Source organism: Perca fluviatilis, chromosome 1, assembly GCF_010015445.1.
Source record: "Perca fluviatilis chromosome 1, GENO_Pfluv_1.0, whole genome shotgun sequence".
NCBI lineage: Eukaryota > Metazoa > Chordata > Actinopteri > Perciformes > Percidae > Perca > Perca fluviatilis.
In genome coordinates, this window is record NC_053112.1 from 42,492,404 (window position 1) to 42,513,797 (window position 21,394).

Below are 21,394 nucleotides of genomic sequence, written 5' to 3' on the forward strand. Positions count from 1 at the left end.
GTCAAATGACTGCATAATGTTACACCTACTACAGGCCTTTGATAATGGTAGGCTGTCAAAAGGCCAATCTTACATAAAATAAAATTCCCCTTGCCATAATGTCTCATTGTATTGTATGTTTTCATTGTAGTTTGTTCTTAGAAGGGATTTTAAACAAAATCTTCTATGAAGATTTAATTTTGAAGGTTAATAACGGAAGTAGCTTGGTTAATTTAGGTGGAGCTTAAACTGGAGTTTCATGAGGTTCTCTGCTGCACAGATCCGGTAGCCTCACCAACAAACAGGTATTACTTTTAACAAACTTATTGTTACTTTGTTGACATGTTGTTTATGGAATTCGCTAGAAAGGAGTCTCTGTGATCATGGTGGCTCTCGGCTGTTTAGTCCGGTTCGTAGCCTAGCTAAATTCAACGCTGTTAGCCCTGGTTAGCTTGTTAGCCGACCGTACTAGCGTGGATATAACGTTAAATAAAGGTAGCTAACGTAACACTTTTCTTTTAGTTTGTCCGAACTATGACATTAATTTTTCTCCGCCTTACAACTTATTTGTGATATGTGGTTTTGCAACATACATTAATTTCAATGCTGGGAAATGTTTGTTTGATTGAATCATTTGTTAAATGGGGAAAACAGTTAGTTTACCTAGCTATACCTTCGTGTTAAGGGATAACTTAACGTTCCTTTTCATATGACTTAGCTAAACATTTATTTTACACTGTATTAACAGCAAGTAAAGTATTCAAACTGGACAGCGTAAGTTGCTATTACATTGAATGGACCCTTAGCTAAATGAAAATTGAGCACCCTTCGATTCTCATGCTTCATTTTTTGTCATCCTCACGTAAATGTAATGCTGCATTCACGTGCTCCTCGGATGGCCCACTTCCGGAGTTGGGAACTTTTCATCTGACTTCGGTGGGCCTTTCCAATTTCCCAGTTTGTGCATCCCCGATTCCTCTCCTCGCGTATTAGTCCCGCCCACAGGAGATTCGAGTCGAGGAAGAGCCCCGAGGAGAGAGGAGTCGAGGCTTTCTTTTTTACTTTCATATATTATTTGTATATATTTTTGTATCCTATTTGTTTACGTACTGCTATGATTGACTTTCTGTACATTTTCTTTTGAAATAAGGTAAAAAAAAGAAGAGTTGAGGCAACAGCCATTTAATAAAACCACATCTCAGCCTCCATGCCGTCGTTAAAAGCGACGTCAGTTAAATATGACGGGCCGCACCACTGCATCCGCTCTCTATCGTTTTGTCATACGCAGCATTTTGTGATCTCAGTCAGAGGAGCAGAAGTGTTCATTACAACTTCTATATATTTACTTTGAATTCAAGTGACAACGTGGATGAGAATGTACAGGTCGTACATTTTTTTATAATAGCCTATGGCCTACATGCACAGGATGGCTTTATATCTAGTGTAAAACATTACAAATGTTTGTGTGAAAAGAACTATACAAATATAAAGGCTAGGCATATATTATATACACACAAACGCACTCTATCTGCGTGGATTGGCTCTTTATCCGAATAAGCTTAACAAGCTTAATTATTTTCTCTGATTTAGAGACCCCCATGGACGTTTAACTGGCCCACGGCTGTCCCTGCAGGCTCCGTTGCTTTTTAAATGATGTATTAATGCATTTGTTTTCTATAACAATTTACTTTAATGATTGGCGATGCTGTTTGTAAAAGTTTACATGCTCGCAGAAATTCCACTGCAGCTGATATCCTCGGATATTTAAGATGCATAACTAACTGTAAACTGGACAGAATAAACAGAACTAGACCTTTTTAGATTCTGAAATACTCTACAATCTTACAAATGAAGCTGTCTGTCTGACAGCAGCTCTATGTTCACCTTTTAGAGAATGTTAATAATATTTTCCTCGTTAATTGTGTATTATTTCAGCCACCTGATATTAATCAGAATAATAATTTGTAAGATCTGACCAGCCCGATCCATAACGTTAGATTAACCACAGAGCCACGGATATCTCTCTCGCTCTCTCTCTCTCTCCCCCCTTCCCTCCTCCTCTCGCTCTGGCAAGCCTCTATGTTTACATGCGGCATGTGAAAAGTGTTCTTTGAGGATACATCAGTGTATCAATGATTGTAACTCCTCGGAGGAGCCTCCTCGATGCTCGATCCTCACTACTCAATGTGCATTTTTGGAATTGGGACGCCCTTCAACATGGCGCGCTGAGAACGATTTCCAGGTCACAAGTTGGAGTCGTCGAGGAGGTACAAATTTAGGAAATGGGAAAGGCCTGGTGTGTTCATAGAGACAACATGGATGTTACTAAAAAATATGATGTATTTTAAATTTATTGTTTAAAGTGCAACGGTAAACTGCAGCGATAACGTTAATGTGTCCACCTCAGCTGACAACGGAGAAATGTCTTTGCCTTCCATACCGTGTATTATATTTAACGTTACTTGTAGAAATAATTCATAATAATTGGACACACAAAAGAAATCCCCTATATATTTAAAGCTTCAGTGTGTAACTTTTTGATATTAATAAACGTCCGTTACAGTTAAGCCACTGCCAGATGAGTTGCTACAAAGCTAATTAAGACTATCGGCTCCACAAAACTCTCTCTGTATTTCTCAGTATGGCTATGTTCAGATTGTGAAGAAGATTGTGTTGGTGACTTAGTGCGCAGAAATTCATTTGAAGATAATTACCTCTTCTGAAGAGTCCATGTTTTTTAATCCTCCGTGTCCTCCTTGGCTACTAGCAACTGCGTGGAGGAGGGGTGGGGGCGCATGCGCGATCACGGAAGGCTTGTATCATGTGGACGCGCCAACAGCGTTGTTGTCATTACTTATTCTCATGGGGGCAAAATAAACTATGCACTATAGCTTAAATAGACTGTCAAAGCTTGTGCAAAGCTGAAGTGACAAGCAACTTAGAGCGCTCATTGTGCTCATTTTCAGGTTCAGACAGTGGGGAAGGCCCTATTGGAACTGAAGGAATTATTATAATTTTTTATTATAAGGCAAATTAATTGCCTTTTTGAGGGGCTTAACATATTCAAAAACTCACCAAAATTAGCGGTCGCATCAATTCTGGTGAAAATATAAGTTTTTAAATATAATCCACAGCACTAGTGCCTCTGGCAGGGTTAATAAAGGTAAAATGATCTGTGGATCCTTTTTTTTTCATGTGTTATCTGAAGACCAGCTTGCAAAGATTTAAAATGTGTACGTTTCAGATGGAGGAAAAATTATCAGAGGAGAATGGCCACGCGTTACCAGGGCACAAGGAGGAGGAAGAGGAGATGGAGGTTACCATGACAACGCAACTAGAAAATCTCATCGTAACCCCCGCCAATGCAGACACCTCATCAAATACAGAGACCCAACCAGAGGAAACGGGAGATGTACACACAGACTCGCCAGCGGCAACGCTTCCTTTAAACAGTGTGTCTAAGACAGAGGACTGTGACGACGACGAGTCAGAGGATTCAGACAGGTACACACACAAACGCACACACTCACACAGTAGGGCTGTTGGAACGAATTCCGAAAGTCGAATATAATTCGAATAGTATAAAAATCAGTATTATTCGAATGCTGAAATTACTATTCGAATGTGATTTAAAAAAAAAAAAAAAAAAATATGTTGACCAACGTTAATCTCCCTCTTCTCGCCTTGGCCTACCCACATGTGAAAACGAAATGCTTTTGTCACGTCACATCTGATTAACAATAAGTAAACGGGAGTGAGAAACACAAGGCATTGAATCACGGAGCTATAACATTAGTACAAGGGGGAGTGACAGGCTGCGGCTGGATATCGGAAGAAGGATGCAAAATAGTTTTAACATGACTTTAAATTCGACATCCACCGAGCCAAAATGCTTGTTATTATTAGTTAGCTTGTTCTGGTTTCCTAACTGCGTCGCGACTTATAGGAGCTTAGCTGGGAGCTCCATGGAGACAGCTAAAGTTTATTTTAGCTGTCAGAGTTAGCGTTGACTTAATTTATTACTTTATAGTAGCTGTATTCTCAGTAACTCACAAAATTTTGATCGGGTGATTTCGCTCATGTTAAATGGATCGGCGATCTGCAGCAAAAAAATTATCGGGGCGTCTGTACTGTTTGTTGATACAGTTTGATCCGTCTGCATCTGTGCTCAAACCAGGCCCCACTCGCTCACAAGTTCTCCTCAGTGTTTCCGCTGCTAACGTTCTGTTTTGGCGGGCCGCCATGGCAAAATATTTGTCGCTGCAGCAACAAAAAAAACCACAAATAAAACTACTGTTGTCGCACCTATGGAATTGAAATGAGCATTTCCATGAGTAGGAGAACTGCAAGGAGAGTAGGAGGGAGTGAGACGTAGGTGAGAGACGTGACCTAAGACTTTGGTCCGAATCGGCCAGCCCTAACACACACACACACACACACACACACACCGTTTGATACAAGGCTTATTTTTGATGTATTACGACTAAACATGCTGGATACAGTATAGGAATGGAAACAACTAACCAACTCTGATGCTCTTCCTTCTCTGTCCCCAGTGACAGCTCTTCCTCCTCCTCCTCTTCGTCCTCTTCGTCCTCATCCTCCTCTTCTCCCTCTGCCCCCGTTTTTGAGGATGATGATGAGGGTTTCAGCCAACCGGCACCCATCAAAACCAGGGATGAAGTCCTGCTCGAGGTCAGTCACTTATTGTATGTTCGAAGACTTAAGTTATTATTTTGAATGTTTGATTAAGAGGGGTGATCCATGGTGTAGCGTGGCGCTTGGACACAGGCTGGGCACTAATAATGCCCGGTTGGGTCACCCAGGTGAGGGTGTCTGATGATCAAAGACCCAAAATACCAATCCGCATAATCCACATTTAGATGGTGTTTCTCCAAATTACTGTAACAAAGCTAAACCAACACGGAACCCAGTGTTTTCCCTTTAATCACTCTGCAGCAGTGTGCCGCAGCTAAAATTTCACATGATCTTTAATATCCTCTGCTCTCGTGTTTCACCGAGTGCAGAAATTGCTGAAATACATGGGCATGGAGACAGCATCAGCACGTCTGCAACAGAGCATGTCCATCATGATCAGCTATAGCTTCCATGTGCTCTAGAGTTCGGTTCATTTACTATCTTGAAGTTTCTACCTTGCACACAATATACGGACATGAATGTGATTTAAAGGGTTGATAACTTTCAGATCCATAACCTAGTATGTAGGGATGTCCTGATCGCAAGTATCGGATTGGCGCCAATATGGGCATTTTTAACTGATCGGGGATCGGCATTCACCCTGATTACCTTACCCTGATCATTTACATCAGCTTGTAGTAATGGTGCCTTTAATCACAAACGCCCTGCACCACAGACACACCGCCACACTGCATGGATGCTGGCACTTTCAAACCAAGATGGTGCACGGCTACTCACCAGTAGGGCTGAACGATTTTTGTAAATGATCAAATTGAGATTTTTATTTTTTTATAAATATTGCGATTAGAATCGGTGGAAATGAAAATACATCTATAGTCGGGACTCAATATCATCTCCCGACATAAACTCTCTGTGAATTAATACAGCTTTTTCATCAACGGGATCGTCGACGAAAGGACATGACATGTTTGAGGAAAAAAAACGTTTTATAGTATGCCTAACATAAACCAATACATATTTTATTTTTTATTCGTGCAGATAACAAACTGCATTAAAATGCGCCTGATACAGACTGAATGAATGAATGAGGAAATGAGTTTCTCCTCCCTCTGAGAGAAACTCAAGGTTTTTTTTTTTTTTTTTCTCAGTTTCTCTCAGTCTCCTCCCTCTGAGGGAGAAACTCGAGGTTTCTTGAAGAAAACCTGCTCACGACCAGGTTAGGTTCACAGGCTCAGTTACCATAGTAACTGACTCTGAGGTTAAGTTACCTCTCTTTCTGAAACTGAAAACCCAGAGTTTCCCTCATCTCAGGGTTAACAAACTCAGAGTTTTCACTAAACCTGCTTTCTGGAACGGACCCCTGGAGGCCAGGCCTGTATGTGATGATGAAATTAGGTGATGCATGAATTTATATGAATGACCTCTTTTATTTAACTACTTCAATCACAGTAGTATATTGAGCACTGACCAAGCTTGGTGTAAACATTCATATGAAAGTCAGAAACAAATCACACAAACTAAAGTGCAGATTGCAGAAATATAAAAACAAATATGTGGCTTTACCACACTTGGTAGTATTTAGATTATTTAATTATTATTTACTGTAATAAACATATGTAAACATGTGGATTGCACTTTTTAAACACTCTTTGAACTTTACTATACAGTTAATAAGTAAAAATATAGTTTTTTACAGCGCACAGAGAGGAGCTGCCTCCAGCCCCTCCCCCTCGTGAAGTTGCGTGCCGTGTGCATGACAGGGTCAATGTTGCACTTGCTCAGAGAGGCTATTGTTACGTTAGTTGCTGGTGTTCTTGCTGTGGGATTAACTGTACTAATAAAACCGTTGAAACACCACGGCCACGCTGCTGTGAAAGCTCTCCGAATGTCATTTATCAGAGTCTGGTTGTTACCCCTCTCAGTGGCAGCTCCTCCACTCCATATCTTTATAATGGAGGTAACTACTAACCGGAGCTAACCGCTAATCAGAGCTAATCGTTGCCAACCGAGCCTTCAGTTCTGCAACTCAGAGTTGTTTGAATGACAGAAATCAGCTCAAGGTACGGTGTAGCGTTAACGTGCCAAGTTGATGCTTTCTCTGCGGAGTGCAGACTGATTTGCTCTCGCGAGTCATGTGACCAAATCGCAGCCTTTGCGATTAGGAAATCGCGTTTTAACATATCGCGATATTATTGCAAATGCAATTAATTGTTCAGCCCTACTCTGTGCAAAGCCTTGTAGCTTGCCAGACCTTGGAGGAAAAAAGTCTGTATTTCTTAGTCATCTGTTTTGCAGAAGCCGATTACTCCAAACTTCTTCTGTGATTCCACCAGGAAACCACCACGCTTACAAACTGTTATTCCCTGAAGCAGAGATAAAAGTTGAAACATGAGATGAAAATCAAAGGTTGATTATTAAGCACAAGAGGCGTCCTAAGGTTTTGTTGTTTAGCGGGGAACTTGAGAGACTTGAGGGTTTGCTGTGATCCTAAAGAGAACTGTTTTGGTGTTAAGAGAAAAGACTAATTTGCTGCAGTAAGTTAAATGTAAGACTTGGATTTTCCTAAAACTACATTTACACGTGGCCGGCTATTTTCATAAACTGACATTTCAACCTCTCAGTTTTCAAAAATAACATTGTGCACAGCTGTCAGTTTTCAGAAAAGTGTTCTTTTGTGTGTGTGTGTGTGTGTGTGTGTGTGTGTGTGTGTGTGTGTGTGTGTGTGTGTGTGTGTGTGTGTGTGTGTGTGTGTGTGTGTGTGTGTGTGTGTGTGTGTGTGTGTGTGTGTGTGTGTGTGTGTGTGTGTGTGTGTGTGTGTGTGTGTGTGTGTGTGTGTGTGTGTGTGTGTGTGTGTGTGTGTGTGTGTGTGTGTGTAGTCCGTCAAGAGCATGCCAAACCTGTAGGTGGCAGTGTAACGAGAAGCTCACGTTAGCCAATCAGAATCCCGAAAATAGCAACCGCAACGAATCACTTCCTCTCTCTTCTCTTCCTCACTTCCTTGGCTGCCTAAACCTCAGTTTGTCTCCGTTTACATGCAAACATGCAAAAGAAGTTTTCCAAAATCTCCACTCTGGCCAGAGTTTTTAGAAAGAATACTTTTCAGAGGCGAATTCTCCGTTGGCGTGTAAAAGAAGGGCACAAACAAAGGGAAATGTCTGTTTTCCAAAATAACCATGTACGTGTAAACGGGGTGTAAGTGTCGGACAGGGACTTGATATCGGCAGATATTCATTACTTAAATGATCGGATCGGGATCGTGGTCAAAAAAGCTGATCGGAACATCCCTACTGGTATGACCATACCTTGCTCGTCGTCTGTGGGACAACACATAAGCATGATGATGATGGTGATGATAATAATACATTTTATTTGTAGAGCACTTTTCATTGACCAATCAATTCCAAAGTGCACAGGAGATTAAAAACAGAGGCAAAGATTTATGAGAAAGCTTGCTTAAAAAAAGATTTTTAGGCCCTTCTTGAATGAGTCAGTGGTTTGTGGATCCCTCAGATGGTCTGGGAGGGAATTCCACAGACGAGGAGCGGCTGAGCAGAAAGCCCGATTTCCCCTGTGGTGCGGAGCTTGGTCCTGGGGGGGGGTGAAGGACAGGATGGGAAATTAACTTTTTTGCCTTTAACTTTTTTACCAGCCACTTACATTTTTTACCAGCCACTTTTTCCGGAATTCAAATTTATAAAAAGTCCACTAGCATACTTTTAATTGCTTTATTAAATTACTTATTATTAATACATATTTTATTAATATAAATGTATTTATGTGTCAGTAGCTTGTTGATCTTTACATTGTTAGTTAATTTCCTATCCTGGCCTGAGACACACATTCATACGGTTTGATAAAGGACTTATTGGACTTCAACTTATCATTGATCTTACAATAACAAGTGTAGCTGTCCTCAATTTAGGTCATCCTGTCTCATCTCATTACGTCTCATCTCCTGTGTGTGTGTGTGTGTGTGTGTGTGTGTGTGTGTGTGTGTGTGTGTGTGTGTGTGTGTGTGTGTGTGTGTGTGTGTGTGTGTGTGTGTGTGTGTGTGTGTGTGTGTGTGTGTGTGTGTGTGTGTGTGTGTGTGTGTGTGTGTGTGTGTGTGTGGTCAGTCGCGGGGTAGAACTGAGCAGCAGAAAGCCGACAGGATTAAAACGGCAGCAGCTCCTTAAACATCGTTAGTCTACATTGACGTTAAAATGTATACAGGTTGGCAGGACGGTCTGAAATGTTTTGAACGGTCTTTCGCTGTACGTTTGTCAATGCGCCACTTGTTCGAGAAGTACCTTCTCTTTTTCTTTACTTCGCTCTCAACAGTTTGTACAGCCATAGCTACTGCTGACTCCGCGGCGGGCCTCTTAACACCGGGGATATGTCGCCACATTTTTTAACAGATAATTTTCCTTTCGTCTGTACCTCAGCTCAGCTAGCTATATGTGTCACGGACTAGCGCTGAAAACTAGCTACTCGACTATGCGTGGTCAAAGCCCCAGCTGTGAACGGTTTCATTTCCTGTAAGTTCTTCACAATAAAGGTCCTCCGTTATGTTGGTATTTGAATGTTTTTATTATGAAGCAGCAAAATCTGGACATTTTGGGGATTCATTAGCAGTAACGTAACGCGACTCATATAAGAATTGTGCATTGTTACTTAACAACAGCATTCTTTGACAAAAACTGTCCAATCCGTTACAAGGAATGTTTTACAATTCACCCGCCACTGTGGCTGGTAAACAAGGCAAAGTCACCCTGGTGAAGGAGGACTTTTTTTCTGGAGCGGAGGTTATGTGAGAAGGTTTTTAGTGCTAGTAGCTCTTTGAGGTTGGGAGGGACATTGCCGTGAGTAGGAAGATTTTTAACTCAATCCTATATGAGACAGGAAGCCAGTGGAGTGAGTGAAGGATGGGTTTGATATGGTAATACTTTCGTATCTTCATTAGGATCCTTTTGGATGTATTGTGATTTTGTTTTTGTTTTTTTGTTTTTTAAGGCTTTTGCTAGAAACCCCGACGAGAGCATTGCAGTAGTCCATCCTTGAGCAGACAAAGGCGTGGACCAGTTTTTTAGTTTGGCAATGTTCTTGAACTGGTAGAAGGAGATCTTGCACAGATGTTTAATATGGTCATCGAATGTGAGCTGAGCGTCAAATCTTACACCCAGGTTGGTGACTGTTGATAGGGGTATGTTTTGACAAGAGAAGGTGATGTGGGTTATGGGAGACGACTGTACCTGGTGTGATGTACCAACTACAATATCTTCGGTTTTGGAGCTATTGAGCTGTGGAAAGTTTTCCTTCATCCATGCCTTATCTCCTCAAGGCAGGAGCTCAGTGATGATTGCAATGACGATGGTGGTGATGATGACGACGACGACAACAGTAAGGCGGCAGATGAGAGGAGTTGGCTTTTATGTATAGCTGAGTGTTATCAGCGTAGCAATGGAATTATATTCCATGCTGGCTGATGATGCAGCCAAGGGGACGAGTATAGAGGGTGAACAGAGTTGGGCCGAGAATCTGTCCAATCTGAGATTTCTCTTGCACGACAATTTTGCAGCAGCTCTGATTGGTTTAAAGAAATGCCATTAAACCATGCTATGTGGAATAGCCAGACCCTCCTTCAACGTGCTTTGGAGGAGGGTCTGGACTGAAACCAGCTCAAGACAGAGTCAGAGAGTCCTATGGTGTGGTGGAGGCGTTGAAGAAGGATGTTATGGACAGAGGTGTCAAAAGTCTTCACATTCTTTACTCAAATAGACTTGTAGATACCAGGGTTTGAAAAGACTTCTGTAGAAGTTGAAGTATCAATTCAAGCTTTTTACTCAAGTAAAAGTGTAAAAGTACTGGTTTCAAAACTACTTAAAAGTATAAAAGTAATCTAAGTAAGGGGGAAAAAATGCCATTAAGGACAAAAGCTTAGCCCGCCCCACAGGGGCCTAATATAGAAAAAAAAACTTTTTTGTGGACCTCTCTTTTCTAAAGGCCATAATGACTATAATGTTATATTAAAATTATACCTGCAAACTCAGAAGGGCTGAGAAAGGTGACCCATGTCTTCTGTGTTTTTCAGACAACGGCAGTTACAGTCTGGTGTTAGAATCCTCTCCGGTGAAATACAGACACATTTTTACACTGTTTAGCTGTCAGCATTGTAACCGTGTTTACTTCAGCTGCTAGCTAGCGGTAGGCAAACGTTACCTGCAGCCAACTGTAGCGTTAACTAGCGTCCCGTGCGGCGATGTTACTTCCGTTTTCAGAGCATCAGAGGCAGGCATTTAAGTAGCACCTAATAAGGCACCGAAATCCGAGTTGCTATTCGGTCCGGTAGATAACGGTCGTTAAGGCATTGGTGCCGTATTAGCACCGGGTCTGTGCAGGTTGCGATGGATCGCGTACAAACCAATAGGGTGTCGGAATGGTATATGTTTATACTTCTCATCCAACCACAATCAAATTCACTCTATCCGGATGGCGTGATTTATCTGGATAGTGTTTTTTTCTTTTTTTTTTTTTTTTTAAATAACGATGACAAGCCGGAATGAAAACAAGCCAAACTGAAATAGGAGTAACGAGGCTATTTTTAAAATGTAAGGAGTAGAAAGTACAGATAATTGCGTGAAAATGTAAGGAGTAGAAGTAAAAAGTGTGCTGTAAAATAATTACTCCAGTAAAGTGTATATATACCAAAAATTTCTACTTAAGTAAGGTAACAAAGTATTTGTGCTTTGTTACTTGACACCTCTGGTTACGGACAGTTCCAGTAGAATTAGGAGTGATGGCGAGCCAGTGTCAGCTGCCATCAGCAGACCGTTTGTGACCCTGACCAGAGCTGTTTCGCTGCTGTGGGCGGAACGGAAACCGGACTGGAATTTTTCAAATAGGGAGTTTGAATTGAGATGGTTCTGAAGATGGGCGGCAACTACTTTTTCCAGCACTTTGGACAAGGATGGGAGGTTGGAAATCGGGCTGTAGTGGGCGAGGACTTCAGGTTTCTAAGGTGGTTTTTTTGAGAAGAGGTCTGATGACAGTAGTTTTTAGAGCAGATGGAAAATGACAAGCATGGAGTGAGTGGTTGATGATTTTGGTGATAAGGGGACTTAGAGCGCGGATATTGGTTTTCACCAGGGCTTTTTTAAAGGGCTGTTTTCTGTTGATACTATTTTTTTTTAACTTAAAAAAATCCCTGAGTGTTTTTTGTGATGTTTCTATTGGCAAGTTAATATCGCAGTGACCTTTTTAAAAAATGATTTTATTTGCTGGTCCAATGTAGGCCTGTCACAATAGTCAATAAATCAATTAATCGCACGATAAAAAAAAATTAGCTCGATAATTTTTCCGGACGCGATAATTCCCATTTGCATGCTTGTTTGTTTTCCTCGTCTCTCTCTACCAAAGAGACTGGAGGACCACTCTCGGTTCCTTAGCGTAACAAGGAGTGAACCCTCTTGTCAGTCGCATGGTCTTTGTGTGGGGGCGGGACTCCAAGTATGGCGTTATATATGTGTCACATTCCTGAGCGAGTAATTGTATGTTTTGAGCGCAGAGAACTATATTTTGCAAGCACATTACATTTTGAACAGAAATTAACACTCGCAAAAAATTATTTAGTTTGAGTAAACAAAAACCTATTTCGGGCACAATAAATGTATTTGCATGTCTTTCTCTGCTCGCAGGTAAAAGCTGCTGCGCTCCGGTCCTGTCTCCCTTGCTCTCAACCTCTTCTCTCTGCATGCTCAACTCTAGACACGCTCGCTCAGATTTTCACAGCGTTACAAGTGTGCCACAAAACCAACCAATCGCAGAATCAAAAGGTCAATTCTGATTGGCTGTTCACCTCCAATTAGATCGCAAGTAGCAGGAAAGACATATCTACAGGGAAACAGTTTTTGACACAACACCTGCAGTGATTCCCCAGCAAGTGGTATCTCTGCAGTAGCTAGTGGGTACTTGGAAAGATTGTGGAGCAGCTTAACTAATCAAAATAATTTAATTATGATTGATTTAAAACAATATATCAGCTGAAACAGCTCAACACATATGTTTAAACATATAGCGCGGCGAGTAATCAATGGTAGAAATAAAAGCTAAAAGTGGCCTACTGACTTAGCTAACAGTTTAAATGATTAGTTAAAAGTAATGTATGACTTTTAAAAACATTAACCACACTTCAAGTAAAAGGCCAAACTAGTAGAATTTCTGACCAAACCAACCTAAATGTCTATAGTTCAATTGCATGAAAATGTAAGAATATTCACTTTAATAGGATAGTGTGAACACATTGGGGAATTGACGGGTGGGTATGTGAGTTAATATGACAGGGATGTGGGGAACCTCAGACCAGAAGTGTTGGAAAGCACTGATCCACAGTATTTTATATTATTGACCCAACCGGTATATTATAGACATGCCTTAATAGTTGTGTTAATCACAACACCGTTTTTGAATTACATATCTCCGTGTGTGACTAACATCATCCTTCACAAGAAATCTAACATTAGCTAGCCCAGCATGGATACAGTCTATGCATCCAACATATTCATCTGAACAAACCTAAAATGTCACAATACAGCCACTTAAAAGAAGTTTGTAATACTGGTTACATCGATGTGGTGTTTTATTAACCTTAATTCTTTAAGCTTGGTTCAATTGACTTGCAAAGTAGCTATCTGTTGCTAACGTTAGCTAGCTAGCTTATTTGTCGCAAAAGCAGTAGCTACGAACGTTACTGCCAAGATATGATTTCATTTTAAGACAGATGACAACACTTGACGAGTCTTATAACACCTCTCTGGTCTCTCGGGAAATCATATCTTGGCAGTAGTTAGCTAACGTTTCTGCTTTTGAGATAAATTAGCATTAGCAACGGATAGCTCATTCGCAAGCTAATATAGCAACATAATTCAGGTTAATAAAATACGGTAATGTAACCAAAGTATTAAAAACTACTTACATGTGGCTATAGTGTGACAGGCCTACTGCTGTTCAGTCGCGTGCGAGACCTAACTTAGCTAGTTACAGTGCTGCGAGGCCTGTTCAGATGACATGTCGGGCTGCTGTGTGTGGGGCTAGCTAGATTGCTTGTGAAGGATGAGTCAAACATAAGGAGATATGAGTCAAACAAAACAACGGCATTATAGTACACACAAATATTAAGACATTTCTGTGATATAGCTATGTCAATAATACAAAATACTGACCGAAATGTGTTTTAATCCAGTAACATTAGTCGAACAGCTCCACTGTAGGCCGGTATCTTGCCGATACCAACAAGTGTTGACTGAAAAAGACGGTTCCTCCTAGATTTTTGTTTCCCTGATATTGCAATCTAATTGGAGACCAACAGCCAATCAGAATTGACCTTTTGATTCTGGCGATTGGTTGGTTTTGTGGCACACTTGTAACGCTGTGAAAATCTGAGCCGATGTCTAGAGTTGGGCGTCAGAGAAGAGGTTGAGAGCGAGGGAGACAGGACCGGAGCGCAGCAGCTTACATTTATTGTGCCTGAAATAGGTTTTTGTTTACTCAAACTAAATAATTTTTTGCGAGTGTAAATTTCTGTTCAAAATGTAATGTAATGTGCTTTCAAAATATAGTTCTCTGCGCTCAAAACATACAATTACTCGCTCAGGAATGTGACACATATATAACGCCATATCCAAGCGGAGAGAGACAGAAAACGCTAGTTGAGAGTTGGAGCAGGGTTTCCCGCAGCAGTTAAGGCGCCGTCAAAAAAAGAAAGTATATGAGCGATATCAACCGTGTTACTCAGCGTCCCGTTTTCTCCCTTTCTTTCCGAACCACACAGCTGACAACCTGGAGGTGGGGGACAGGCTCGGACATACACGCCACTGTGGACTCGTCATTCTCGCAAGTGGTTTAGGAAACTTGCTGCATGTGTCCGACAATGCACAGAGAACGATGTGATTACAAGCCTACACTGTCCGACACGGAGTGTGGAAAGTATATCGTGTGTGTGTGTGTGTGTGTGTGTGTGTGTGTGTGTGTGTGTGTGTGTGTGTGTGTGTGTGTGTGTGTGTGTGTGTGTGTGTGTGTGTGTGTGTGTGTGTGTGTGTGTGTGTGTGTGTGTGTGTGTGTGTGTGTGTGTGTGTGTGTGTGTCCGCCCGCCCGCCCGCCCGCCCGAGCTCCGACCTGCGGAGGAGCAGAAGCCGCACCTTTGCCAAAATGAACTGAAAAACAGAACTATTTTCGTCCAAACATTTACTCGCCATGTGGCAGATAGCCATATAGATAGATTTAATTTATTAATTATATATTTAAATTTAATAATATTTAGTGTTACATAATTGTAAAATGTAGTACAGAGTCTGTAGTCTGAGAACATACGTGTCACAAACGGCAATTCCACAACTGAACATCAGCGTGAAAGACGACATAGTAAAGGAGATCAAAGACATATTGTGGATATTGTCTTCCAGTTCCAGTGTTAAATATTCTTTAGAAATAAAAGTGTATTGATGTTTGAAAAGGTGTCCCTGCATTATTATGGCATTATCATTATATTAGATGCAAATGGTCTCTCAACGACAATATTATCGTTTATCGCAATAATTTCTGGGACAATTTATTGTCCAGCTAAATTTGTTATCGTGACAAGCCTAGTACAATGTAACTTTTGACTGGATCGGGGCAACAGGGCAATCCTTATTGTTGGACCGTGTTGTGAGTGAGGGAGCCAGTCAGAGGGCAGGGTTACATGGAGCGTGTGAGAGAGATGCACCGGATGCAACGCAACATCAAACTATATCGATATAAACAGAATTGTCTAATTCCATATCTGGTTTGATAAATATATCAATATAATTTAAAAAGCCAATATACCGCCCAAGGTAGTAGGCAATGCAAGGCAGCTTTATTTTTATAGCCCATTTCAGCAACAGGGCAATTCAAAGTGCTTTACAGAGAACATTAAAGAGCAGTTGAGAACAATAAAAAATACAAAAACTTTTTACTAGCGATTTTAGGACGCTAGTGTGGGACAACAGGGTTTCCTGCAGCAAGACGGGCATGCCGCCTTAACTAGGTCGTTTTAAAACGCAGAACGCATTCAAAATAAAACAATAACGTCGGTACTACCAAGGACGGATTCACTTTAAATCAGGGGTCTTCAACGTTTTTTAAGCCAAGGAACCCTTAACTGAAAGAGACGGAGCAGGGACCCCCTACTACATATATTGTATAAAATGAAGTTACATATTAAACTGGGCCTATAATAACGTGTAGGGCGGCCTAAAGCCTTTATACATACTTTTTTGCATAGAATACTAAGCTATTTAAATAATTGTTCGCATGATTTTAATGTTACACATACATGTGGCACAGTGAGTCTTTACAATTAACTATCTGTGGGTGGCAATCTTAGAGACTACCTTACCTATAGATCAGTAAGCCTATCATTAGTGGGGATTTATATTTGTTAATCATATGTTCGAGTTAATTTATGAAAAAACTTTTAAAATTTGACAATAATTTGGAGGCCCCCCTGCAGTGACTTTGAGGACCCCCTGTTGAAGATCTCTGCTTTAAATCAAACGGTGCCAAGTTTCGGTACCCGAGAGCGCATAAGCACAAGCATATCTGACGTCTCTGCATCTTGTCAAAGCGCGCTCCGACTGCCACACACACACACACACACACACACACACACACACACACACACACACACACACACACACACAGAACTGTGGTGCCGACAGAGCAAAACAACGTTGACTTTGTTGAAGTCACAGTGACGGCAATCCCCACCCTACCACCTTAACTAACAAATTTTCTGCCGAAAACCCTGGACAATGTATAAGCCGTTGTTCTATACACGTAATCCACCTGCAATCCTTGCTGTTCCCACAATGGCCGGTCCCACTGGTCTTACTTTTAATTCTCTGTATGCTAACATAGATTGTCATACAGTTCCAATTTTCAACAATGCAACTTCATTAGTAGTGTGTTCCACATCTGCCCTTGTGAACCCGAACTACCTTCAGATGATGGACACGCTCTGGTATCGTCCTCAATTTGAATTGACATGAACTCAGGAGGACAATGATTGTTGATGCTGTTTCCATTTAGAACAAATTGTTCTGCATCCATCTTCCATTACCGTTTCAGAAGTCAACACATATAAACTTGACGCTTTGGTGCTTCACTTCTTTCTCACCTGTTCCCTGCTTCCCTCCACACAAGGTCCAATATCAACTTTTTAGCCAAATGGCTAGCGAATGTTCAAATTTGGCTGGTGGATGGTCATTTTGTAGTCGGCCTCCACATACAAAAACACACACCTCATACCCCATACACACTAGCCCAGGAGAGGTGTCTGGATGGGCGGGGAAGTGTGTGTCTGTGAGAGGGAGAGAGCGACAGAAGTGAAGTGCCAAAGTGATCCTTGTGCTGGCCGTGTAAAGAAATTCTGTGACAATTTGCAGTCGATTGTTAACAATATTTCCAACATCCTACATAGAACAAGCTGCAACACATGGATTATATTTCATGTATGGCCCATCCCTACATGAGACCAAAAGTTGACACTGTTTGTGTGTAGGAGCTGCCGGCAGTGGAGGAGGTGTCAGTGTCATTACCAGAAGATGCAGAACTGCGGCCTGTAGGAACAATCTCAAGTATTATACAGCAACTTGGTAAATATACACACACACACTCACGCTAAGGTCACACTGCAACTCTGATTCCTAAAGAACTGGAAAAGTTCAAGTTCAAGTTCATTTATTTATATAGCACATTTAAACAGCCGCTAGACAGACCAAAGTGCTTTACAGAGCTAGCATAAAAAAAATAAAACCAGCAAAACGGAGCATAAAACTCATAGTAAAAACAACAAGGCTAAGAGCAACCTTAAAACACTGATTCAAATATACAAAAGGACAACTCAAATAGGAAATCAGTATGCTAATGAAAATAGGTAGGTTTTTACCAACGACTTAAAGATAGCGAGGTTGGGGCCGTTCTAATCTCTAGAGGCAGGCTGTTCCACAGACGAGGCCCTGCCACCGCAAAAGCGCGCTCCCCTCTCCGCTTTAGTCTGGCACGAGGGGCTACCAGCAGAACCTGGTCGTGTGATCTTAAGCTTCTGGTTGGGGTATACGGATGAATGAGTTCGGATAGGTAAACGGGAGCTAAGTTATGTAGAGATTTGAAGACAAAGAGCAGGATTTTGAAATCTATTCTCTGTCGAACGGGCAACCAGTGTAGAGATTTGAGGATAGGGGTGATATGATCATATTTGCGACAGTTAAAAATAAGTCTGGCTGCAGCATTTTGAACTAGCTGAAGACGGGCAATTTGAGAGCTAGATATACCACAGTAGAGTGAATTGCAGTAATCTAGCCGGCACGTGATGAACGCATGAACCGCCATTTCCAGAGTTCGCCTCGCCGCGGAAAGCCTTTGATTTTAGACAATATGAGGGGTTGGAAGAAACTGGAGGCTGATATACCGATGAAATATGTTTGTCAAATTTTTACGACATGGTCCACAAGAACACCCAGGTTCCGCCTTTCCCACTCCTAAATTAAAAGCAGAAAGACTCCCCAAGTCTAGGCTTGTACACTGGGACCTTTCACTCGGGCTAAAAACAATGACCTCGGTCTTATTGTCATTTAAATAGAGAAAGTTTTGAGCCAGCCACGCCTTCACCTCCTCTAAGCAAAGCAAGAGAGAGTTTAACGCGGCTGGGTTATTTCTACTGATTGGCATGTACATTTGAGTGTCATCCGCATAAAAATGAAATGATACATCATATTTCCTTAAAATAGCGCCCAAGGGCAGCATATTAAGAGAAAATAGAGAGGGAGCCAGAATGGAGCCCTGTGGAAGACCACAGGACAAAGGTGCCATAGAGCTGGTGAAGTTGCCCATCTTTACTGAGAACCTTCTATCAGTAAGGTAAGACTGGAACCAATTCAGAACTGAGGTCTCAAGTCTAGCTAACAGAGTAGGGTGGTCAATGGTGTCAAAAGCTGCCGAAAGATCTAGGAGAACTAGAACAACAGTATCTCCAGAATCAGTAGAAATGTAAACGTCATTTAGCACTCGTAGGAGAGCAGACTCAGTGCTGTGTGCAGTCCTAAACCCAGATTGAAAGACCTCATAAATACAGTTGTTAGACAAGAAGCGTTGAAGTTGTTCCAACACAATTTTCTCCAACAGTTTAGAAACAAAAGGTAAGACTGAAATGGGCCGGTAATTATTTAAAACAAGAGGATCCAGTGAAGGCTTCTTGATTAGGGGAGTGACCGTAGCCACTTTAAAATCGGCTGGAACAGAGCCTGTATTAAGGCACTTGTTCATGAGAGATACCAAACCTGGGCCCACGGAGTCCATGATTAATTTGAGGAATCTCGGCTGGATGATATCATTAGGGCAAAATGAAGGTTTTAGCTTAATGCTCACATCCTTCAGTGTCTAGAGGTTGATAGGATCAAAAACCTCCCAAACGCCAGCAGCAATGGACATAATTGGGGGGAGAGTTAGACTAGAACTGACACTAAGTCTTAATTTAGTGATTTTGTCAGAAAAAAATCTCTGGAAGTCTTCACATAGATCATCTGAGGCAACAGACAGTTTAACAGGTGGATTTACAACAGACTGACTGAAAACAGGACCTTTAGATTAGAATGATTAGATTCAATTAAATTCGAAAAGTATGCAGCCTTAGCTAACTTAGCAGCATTCTGATACGCTGTAAGAGAGTCTTTGAACATTTGGAAGGAGACAGTTAACCTATCCCGTTTCCATTTGCGTTCGGCCTTTCTACAAATTTGTCTTTGGTGGCGAGTGTCAGAGTTTTGCCAAAGAACAGATTTTGGTTTTGATTTGTAAGGCTTGAGGGGAGCAGTCACATTAGCTACCTTAAGCCAGGCAGAGTTAAGGAGGCTAAGATGTTGATCTGCATCCAGGTCATATAATGGTTGATCCAAGTGTAAATGTGAGCAAAAATCAGTAAAGCACAAGTCAAAGTTTGTGCTGAACTGAGGAGAGTAGCACCGCGACATAACAGGTGTGATAATGGGTTGAGAGAGCTCCGGAAGAGGCAGTGAAAATAGAATGGGCTTGTGGTCAGAGAGTAGAAAATCAGAGAGTACAATATCAGTGACATCGATCCCATAGGATAGAACAAGGTCCAATGTGTGGCCCTGAGTGTGGGTAGGGTTTCTGACCCACTGCAATATATTAAAAGCATCAATTAGATCTAGAAATTCCTGCGACAAGGAATTTGAACGGCAGCAGACATGAATATTAAAATCGCCCACCAATAGGAAGCGATCATAATTTGTGGCGATATTGACAATGAACTCGGTAAATTGCTGTATAAAATCCTTTGTGGAGTGAGGGGGACGGTAAACCACCCCTACACAGACGGGGCCATTCCCGTCTAGGTGAAGCAGCTGGGATTCAAAACTGGGGAAGGCCGTTTCAGGGATCAGCCGGCAGCGTGAGGAGAAAGAGTTATTTAAAATAGTTATAATCCCACCCCCTCGTCCCCTCTAACGAGGTGAGTTAAAAAATGTACAATTTGCTGGGACCAGATCTGAGGAGGGAGTTAAGTCACCAACCTTTATCCAGGATTCTGTGATGAACATGAAATCCAAATTATGTGATGAATAGAATTCATTTAATATAAAGGTCTTATTCACCACAGAACGGGCGTTTATTAGTGCCATCTTGGGTGGGGGAGTAGACACGATAGATGCAGGCGCTTTTCTGAATGAGTGCAGATTTCCGTGATTGACTCCGTTGCGCCGGGAGCGGGGTCCAAGAATGCGGAAATCAGCCCAGGTGGTGTGACTCAGGTGCCGGGGAAAAACAGGACGAAGGCAGCGGTGAACCGCATCACGCGGAAGCCAGGCAGCAGAGCATCGCCGAAACGAAGCGCCAGCTTGTAAATAAGCCTTCAGTTTCGTGATGTAACCTCCGCGGGTTCCTCGTTTCCTCCTTCGCTTTCTCCGCGGGGTGTTTAGTGGCCACCGGCAGACATCGTGCAGAGCGATCGCTCGGGGAGGTTCGCACGGTTTGTGGCGGAGGCAGTCCACCTCTACGGTATAAAAGTTCATGAATGGATCCTCAGCAGACAATCCATTATTTGTGAATGAATCCACCACAGAGGCACGGATGTCCAGGAGAGCCCGACGGGCATACACTAGCCGCGTGGAGCAGGTAAGCGATACATGAGGCAAGCCGAGAAGGAAGCACAAGAGCAGCAGACGGCAAGCCAAACGCACAGGCGCCATCATGCCAGGATAGGAAAAACTCAACTCTTCTTAGTTAGAGGATGATATAATTTTTTTTTTTTAATGTGTCTTTAACCACACTTTTGCTGTCTGCAGTTATAATCCAGTCTCTGAAAGACACGCCCCCTCTGACTGATGACAGCATCATCTTTAGATCTGATAGGCTGGCTGTTGGCAAGGTGAGTGGACCAGCAGGCGCGGTCTGCATCATTGTCTTCTTGTGTTTTTTATGTTATCAGGGTGTTTGCGTCTTGTTGGTTATATGTAGTTCCATGTTGTTTGTGCATTCCAGGTGTTTGAGGTGTTTGGTCCAGTGTGCAGGAAGATGTATAACTACGTTTAACTCTACGAGCCGAGAAAGCAGCAAAGGAGCTGACCGAGACGGAGGCGCTGTTGCTGCGTTCCCTCCGCGGCGGAAAAGCAACAAAGGGAGCGGCCGGACGGACGACTGTTTTATCACATTGCATGGCTCCCATTCCTTCCTCCATCCATCCACT

At 42.0% G+C, this 21,394-nt stretch overlaps 1 protein-coding gene across 1 annotated transcript in view; it reads left to right on the top strand.

Annotated features, from left to right (window-relative positions):
- Positions 1 to 1,025: 1,025 nt before the first annotated feature.
- naf1 (nuclear assembly factor 1 homolog (S. cerevisiae)) overlaps positions 1,026 to 21,394 on the top strand; it is a 37,456-nt gene continuing 17,087 nt past the window's right edge. Inside the window, 6 exon segments of the mRNA XM_039802297.1 lie at positions 1,026 to 2,246; positions 3,224 to 3,483; positions 4,536 to 4,674; positions 17,195 to 17,288; positions 20,994 to 21,076; positions 21,190 to 21,224. Of these exon segments, the coding sequence (XP_039658231.1) occupies positions 2,112 to 2,246; positions 3,224 to 3,483; positions 4,536 to 4,674; positions 17,195 to 17,288; positions 20,994 to 21,076; positions 21,190 to 21,224 (746 nt within the window). The 5' untranslated portion in view covers positions 1,026 to 2,111.